This window comes from Drosophila montana, unplaced genomic scaffold, assembly GCF_035044405.1.
Source record: "Drosophila montana isolate Dmon_TW-CO22-7 unplaced genomic scaffold, ASM3504440v1 contig_1791_1, whole genome shotgun sequence".
In the NCBI taxonomy this organism is placed as follows: Eukaryota; Metazoa; Arthropoda; class Insecta; order Diptera; family Drosophilidae; genus Drosophila; species Drosophila montana.
The window spans coordinates 13,291-21,106 of NW_026996717.1; the positions used below are offsets into that span (position 1 = coordinate 13,291).

General features: G+C 41.3%; 1 protein-coding gene across 1 annotated transcript; it reads right to left on the reverse strand.

The window, feature by feature from the left end:
- On the reverse strand, positions 1-1,811 carry LOC135441076 (uncharacterized). The gene is made up of 4 exons (XM_064700532.1): positions 1,475-1,811; positions 1,165-1,242; positions 137-214; positions 1-57 (listed from the first exon to the last, which is right to left on the reverse strand). Exons 1-4 carry the CDS (start codon positions 1,607-1,609, stop codon positions 1-3), a joined length of 348 nt encoding a protein of 115 aa, XP_064556602.1. The 5' UTR covers positions 1,610-1,811.
- Positions 1,812-7,816: the final 6,005 nt, after the last annotated feature.

The window sequence follows — 7,816 nt, forward strand, 5'->3', positions numbered from 1 at the left end:
TTACATTTGGAATTGGCTGGTGATCTTGGCTCGCAATATTGGTCTCCATGGGACAATCTAGATATATGAGAAGAGTTAGCCAAGAAACATACATGTAAGTTTAATGCTTAGGCACAGAGTCCCAGCTTCAACTCACCTGGCAGTCCTTGGCTATATACTTATTTGAGAGAGGATTCCAGTTGGCTTTGGAATGTGCACTTGTGGTATGCTGGATCTTTTGGGGAAGAGAAAAGTGTTATTATTGGCAGTACACAATATGAGTGGCTGTGGTTGTGTTAAATGGTCATATATGGCATTTTCAGGCACAATGAGTCGGCTGGGCTGTTTGTGACTGGTATTGGCAGTCTTATGGTCAAGAGCGTCCGGGTGAGAACTGTCAGAGATAATGATGTTGCGCACAGGGCGTTTCATCACTATGTTTCATCATATTGTGCTATGTGGTACCCATGGCTCTTTTTATTTTTCTAGCTTGTGGCTAGGAGGATGTTGGTGGTCAGGTGGCTGCAGGTTGGCACTGGTGGGTGCACCGGGAAACGCTTTGCTATCTTTTCGATAGCGTCTGGCGGATCTTGGTCTCATTTTGGCTTTGCTGTGGTATCTGGTATGACTTGACAGCAGAATTGAGAAATTTGAACAAATTGATACTTTGAGACGGGCCTATTAAAACTGAACATGTGGAAATATAATGGATTTTGGAATTTATTCCAATTTTGGATACTGACAGACACTGGTATTTGCCCAGAAATGGGTATACAATTGTATGTAGATTTATTTGGACAATTTGGTTTAGCATGGCAGTGGCCAGCTGCGGACAATGTATGAATAAACAGATTTAATTAACTAATTTGTGCACATATGCACTTATGAATTTATATCTGGGTCCTTTGGAGCGGTAACACTTGAGCACAGTCCCAGTTTTGGGCCGGCATCTGGTGGTATCCGCTGGAGCAGGGGCAATTGCAGCTTGTATGAGTGTGTGCACAATTTGCACACAGACATAAATTGGATCGGCAGCGTGCAAATGTATTGACATTTGGAATTAGCTGGTGATCTTGGCTACGCAATATTGGTCTCCATGGGACAATCTAGATATATGAGAAGAGTTAGCCAAGAACCATACATGTAAGTTTAATGCTTAGGCACAATGTCCCAGCTTCAACTCACCTGGCAGTCCCTGGCTATATACTTATTTGAGAGAGGATTCCAGTTGGCTTTGGAATGTGCACTTGTGGTATGCTGGATCTTTTGGAAGGAAGAGAAAAGTGTTATTATTGGCAGTACACAATATGAGTTGGCTGTGTGGTTGTTGTTTAATGGTCATATATAGGATTTTAGGCACAATATAACTTGGCTGGGCTGTTTGTGACTGGTATGAGGCAGTCTTATGGTCAAGAGCGTCCGGGTGAGAACTGTCAGAGATAATGATGTTGCGCACAGGGCGTTTCATCACTATGTTTCATCATATTGTGCTCACCCATGGCTCTTTTTCTTTTTCTAGCTTGTGGCTAGGAGGATGTTGGTGGTCAGGTGGCTGCAGGTTGGCACTGGTGGGTGCACCGGGAAACGCTTTGCTATCTTTTCGATAGCGTCTGGCGGATCTTGGTCTCATTTTGGCTTTGCTGTGGTATCTGGTATGACTTGACAGCAGAATTGAGAAATTTGAACAAATTGATACTTTGAGACGGGCCTATTTGAACTGAATATGTGGAAATATAATGGATTTTGGAATTTATTCCAATTTTGGATACTGACAGACACTGATATTTGCCCAGAAATGGGTATACAATTGTATGTAGAATTATTTGGACGATTTGGTTTAGCGTGGCAGTGGCCAGCTGCGGACAATGTATGAATAAACAGATTTAATTAACTAATTTGTGCACGTATGCACTTATGAATTTATATCTGGGTCCTTTGGAGCGGTATCACTTGAGGCACGTATCTGGTGGTATTCGCTGGAGCAGGGGCAATTGCTGCTTGTATGAGTGTGTGCACAATTTGCACACAGACATAATTGGATCGGCAGCGTGCAAATGTATTTACATTTGGAATTGGCTGGTGATCTTGGCTCGCAATATTGGTCTCCATGGGACAATCTGAGCAGTCCCCGGCTATATACTTATTTGAGAGAAGAATTCCAGTTGGCTTTGGAATGTGCACTTGTGGCATGCTGGATCTTTTGGTGGAAGAGAAAAGTGTTATTATTGGTAGTACACAATATGAATTGGCTATGTGGTTGTTGTTTAATGGTCATATATGGCATTTTCAGGCACAATGAGTCGGCTGGGCTGTTTGTGACTGGCATGTGGCAGTCTTATGGTCAAGAGCGTCCGGGTGAGAACTGTCAGAGATAATGATGTTGCGCACAGGGCGTTTCATCACTATGTTTCATCATATTGTGCTCACCCATGGCTCTTTTTCTTTTTCTAGCTTGTGGCTAGGAGGATGTTGGTGGTCAGGTGGCTGCAGGTTGGCACTGGTGGGTGCGCCGGGAAACGCTTTGCTATCTTTTCGATGGCGTCTGGCGGATCTTGGTCTCATTTTGGCTTTGCTGTGGTATCTGGTATGACTTGCACGAGAGAAATTTGAACAAATTGATACTTTGAGACGGGCCTATTGAACTGAATATGTGGAAGTATAATGGATTTTGGAATTTATTCCAATTTTGGATACTGACAGACACTGATATTTGCCCAGAAATGGGTATACAATTGTATGTAGAATTATTTGGACAATTTGGTTTAGCATGGCAGTGGCCAGCTACGGACAGTGTATGAATAAACAGATTTAATTAACTAATTTGTGCACATATGCACTTATGAATTTATATCTGGGTCCTTTGGAGCGGTATCACTTGAGCACAGTCCCAGTTTTGGGCCGGCATCTGGTGGTATTCGCTGGAGCAGGGGCAATTGCAGCTTGTATGAGTGTGTGCACAATTTGCACACAGACATAATTTGGATCGGCAGCGTGCAAATGTATTTACATTTGGAATTAGCTGGTGATCTTGGCTACGCAATATTGGTCTCCATGGGACAATCTAGATATATGAGAAGAGTTAGCCAAGAACCATACATGTAAGTTTAATGCTTAGGCACAATGTCCCAGCTTCAACTCACCTGGCAGTCCTTGGCTATATACTTATTTGAGAGAGAGATTCCAGTTGGCTTTGGAATGTGCACTTGTGGTATGCTGGATCTTTTGGAGGAAGAGAAAAGTGTTATTATTGGCAGTACACAATATGAGTCGGCTGTGTGGTTGTTGTTAAATGGTCATATATGGCATTTTCAGGCACAGTATGAGTTGGCTGGGCTGTTTGTGACTGGTATGTGGCAGTCTTGAGGTCAAGAGCGTCCGGGTGAGAACTGTCAGAGATAATGATGTTGCGCACAGGGCGTTTCATCACTATGTTTCATCATATTGTGCTCACCCATGGCTCTTTTTCTTTTTCTAGCTTGTGGCTAGGAGGATGTTGGTGGTCAGGTGGCTGCAGGTTGGCACTGGTGGGTGCACCGGGAAACGCTTTGCTATCTTTTCGATAGCGTCTGGCGGATCTTGGTCTCATTTTGGCTTTGCTGTGGTATCTGGTATGACTTGACAGCAGAATTGAGAAATTTGAACAAATTGATACTTTGAGACGGGCCTATTTGAACTGAATATGTGGAAATATAATGGATTTTGGAATTTATTCCAATTTTGGATACTGACAGACACTGATATTTGCCCAGAAATGGGTATATAATTGTATGTACAATTATTTGGACGATTTGGTTTAGCGTGGCAGTGGCCAGCTGCGGACAATGTATGAATAAACAGATTTAATTAACTAATTTGTGCACATATGCACTTATGAATTTATATCTAGGTCCTTTGGAGCGGTATCACTTGAGCACAGTCCCAGTTTTGGGCCGGCATCTGGTGGTATTCGCTGGAGCAGGGGCAATTGCAGCTTGTATGAGTGTGTGCACAATTTGCACACAGACATGAATTGGATCGGCAGCGTGCAAATGTATTTACATTTGGAATTAGCTGGTGATCTTGGCTACGCAATATTGGTCTCCATGGGACAATCTAGATATATGAGAAGAGTTAGCCAAGAACCATACATGTGAAGTTTAATGCTTAGGCACAGAGTCCCAGCTTCAACTCACCTGGCAGTCCTTGGCTATATACTTATTTGAGAGAGGATTCCAGTTGGCTTTGGAATGCGCACTTGTGGTATGCTGGATCTTTTGGAAGGAAGAGAAAAGTGTTATTATTGGCGGTACACAATATGAGTCGGCTGTGTGGTTGTTGTTAAATGGTCATATATAGGATATTTAGGCACAGTATAACTTGGCTGGGCTGTTTGTGACTGGTATTAGGCAGTCTTATGGTCAAGAGCGTCCGGGTGAGAACTGTCAGAGATAATGATGTTGCGCACAGGGCGTTTCATCACTATGTTTCATCATATTGTGCTCACCCATGGCTCTCTTTATAGTTACGTGTTTGTAAATGGCTTCTTTTTATGTTTACGTGTTTGTGAGTGGCTCTTGGTGATGTGGCTCTTGTTGTGTTGGTGCATAGTGTGTTAGTAAATTGTTAAGGCGTCGCTTCTTGCTTGACCGATTTGAGACCATGCAGTGGCATGGGGGTTTTTAGCGGTCCAAGTATGGCTGAGCAGGAGTGTTGTCTTATTGACGGTTAGTAGGTTAGTGGCTGTAGTTGATTGTTGGTGTTTTTAGTTGGCTGTCAATTGTTGGGTATTTTGTGCCAGGTGGGTTGGTTAATGGTGTTTTTGTTGCTTGGCTGGTGGTTTATAAGTTAGTTTTTGGATTTGATATGTTAATCAGAGTATTTAGGGCATTAGGCGTTGGGATTGGTTGCAGGTATTGTCAGGTGTTTGAATGGCTTGTTTATGTATTTTGGGGCATTTTGTGTTTGTATACATATATACAATTTATTGCCATTGGGTGCGGATCAACTATATTCAATGTTTGAATATAGTATAATTTGACTAGCTTGCTGGTAGGGTTGTTTTAGGTGTTTGGCTTTGCATATGTATGTAAATATATGGTATATGCAGATTTTGGATTATTGTTTTGGTACCATGTTTGGTTTGGTTTAATTATAATTCTATTTGGTACTAGCTTGGTGCTAAGTACGTGATGGCGGTCCGGATCCGTGGCCTTTGGAGGCTGGGATTGGACGGTTTACCGCTTGACGCCACCAAGTGGACCACACGGCCTATTGGACGTTCTTTGGATTGGGCAAATGTTGGTTTTGCATGTGATAGCTTGGTTTAGCTATAATGAGTTTAAGCTGGTTGGAGCTTTTGTTGTGTAAAGGGATGGTTGTTTTTAGTTGTCCAAGTATGGCTGAGCTGGAATGTTGTCTGGTTGACGGTTAGTAGGTTAGTTGAGTCAGTTTATTGTCTGGCTATGTTTGGGGCTGTTTGGCATAAGAGTGCTGCCGGCTAGCGTTGATTTGGTGGATTATTGTGCGTCCTTATGATTACTGCTCACTCACCTGGTTTACACATGCCCAGAAGGACAGTGCTCCAGGCACCCAAGCTAAGCAGTTATTGTTGGCCAGGTGTGACTGTTTTGGGCATATGGGTGCGGTTGTGAAATTGGGTTATTGGTTAGTTTTGTTACTGCTCACTCACCTGGTTTACACATGCCCATAAGGACAGTGCTCCAGGCACCCAAGCTAAACAGTTTTTGTTGGTCAGATGAGACTGTTTTGGCACATTGTGTAGGATGGTGCAGATATTAGTCATTATTTCTGCTCACTCGCCTGGTTTACACATGCCCATAAGGACAGTGCTCCAGGCACCCAAGCTAAGCAGTTTTTGTTGGTCAGATGGGACTACTTTGGGCATAAGGATTGTATGGTGCCGTTTTTTATGGTGTTGGTATGGCCAACTGTTTGGATGGCACTATGTGGTGTGCTTTGGTCTCCTGTTTTGTGTAAGGCATATAAAATGGGATTTAGGAAATTATTCTTGTTGCCTGGTAGGACGTCAATATATACTCTGGTAGACGACTGTGAGCCTGAAACATACACTTTAGGGTCTCTTCTCAGTCTCTATTCCAGTGCACAGCAGCCGACATTGGTTGTTTATTTGATTTTAGCATGGCCTGTATTTTGGGTAGTTTTTCATGGGGGTGAGATTTTGTTCGGTCAAAAGTTCTTAATTGAAAGGATCGTTTTGTTTTATGTTTTCATTTGTTTATTCATGGTTAGATTTGTATGAATTTGCTTTTGGTAAGTTGTTAGTTTTAACGTATTGGTTTGTTTTGTTCTTTTATTTTGGCTTGGTTTGAAAATTGGCTTCGTTTGTTTTTGGCTATTTAAGTTTAAACAGGTAAGTTTGTATGAGTCAGATATAGTTTATTTTATTTTATTTTTATTTCTTAAATTTAACATATTTGTTTTCCCTATTTTATTTTAATTTCTTAGGCTAGTTAGTTTCTAGTTTTAATATTTTTGGTTTTATTTTGGCATAATTTTATGTTTACATATTAGTTTGTGCTGTTCTTCAGCTTGGCTTTATTTTGGCTTCGTTTGCTTTTGGTTTTAACAAGTAAGTTTGCATGAGTTAGATATGGTTTGTTTTTATTTCAGTTTTTAGGTTAAACATATTTGTTTGTTCTTATTTTTATTGTTTCTTATGCTAGTTAGTTTCTAGTTTTAACATATTTGTTTTAGTTTAAGTTTGTTTGGTTACTTAGTTGTTTAATTGTAAGTTTCAACATATTTGTTTTGTCTTATTAGTTAAGTTATTTTCGATTTTTGTTTAATGTATAGCTGTTAGGTATTTATTATTTTGTTATTGGGTTGTGTTTGTTTCATATGTCTTATGAAAATCCCTCCAGCCCTCCTCGAAGAGTCTTGCGATTTCTGAAATGGTCAGTTTTTCTGGGCTTGATGGTGTTGCTTTGGATGTCGATGGTTTTGGTGCTTTTGGTGAGGTATCGCTTTGTCTTTGTTGTGGTGATTGTTGTTGTTTCTGCAGTGCATCTTTGTATGCTGGGCATCCTCTGTATGTGGCGATGTGGCTGCCTTTACAGTTGGCACATTTTCCATCCTGGTGTCTTGGCTTTGTGCATTCTGCTGAGTGATGGCTTCCAGCGCACTTGTAGCATGTGTAGTCTCGCTTCTTGCAGTCCTTGGTTTTGTGATCGAACTTTTGGCATTTATGGCATTGCTCTATGTTGTCAGGGTTGGCAGTGTATTTAATGATGCTGACCAAGAAGGTGCCAATTTGTTCAATTTTATATATTTCTTGGTTGTTTTCTTTTACTTCCAGGTCTACAATATATGAAGCTGTTGGACGCTGGGTTGCATGGCTTGTGATGTTCTTGGCTGAGCGTACTGTGTGTCCAAGGTGGGCTAATTTGAGCGTTATCCAGTCTATGGGTGTGGAAGGATGGAGTCCTCTGATGATGACTTTGTACGATTTGGGTCCAAGCAGGCTGTTTTCGGTGTAGGTGTCATTATATAGGCAGCTACAGAGTTTTAAAAGGGCTCTGTGCTTTTCCATATTGCTACAAACAAATCTAATTTCATCATATCTGATGGCTAGAGTGTAGAAGCCATCTTCTCCCACTTCAATTTCAGCCATTCTGACTAACTTCCCCACGTTCTGGACCTTTGGGACGACAATGTATGGTATTGTGGTGCTGTCTTCGTTGTGTGTTCCGCTCATATTGGTCGAGCTGTTGATTGGAGTAGAGATAATATGGCTTTAGTAACGGGTAAGTTTTTATTTTACAGGTAAGTAATTGGTTTGTTTTTGTTCAGTAGTTTTCTTATGTTTTAACAGGTGAGT

Coding starts and splice junctions, on each gene's coding strand:
- LOC135441076 (XM_064700532.1), bottom strand. CDS start 1,609: ATGAGACCAAGATCCGCCAGACGCTATCGAAAAGATAGCAAAGCGTTT. Junction 215..1,164: donor ATATAGCCAGGGACTGCCAG/GTGAGTTGAAGC, acceptor CTTCCCCAAAAG/ATCCAGCATACCACAAGTGC. Junction 58..136: donor ATATAGCCAAGGACTGCCAG/GTGAGTTGAAGC, acceptor TCATATATCTAG/ATTGTCCCATGGAGACCAAT.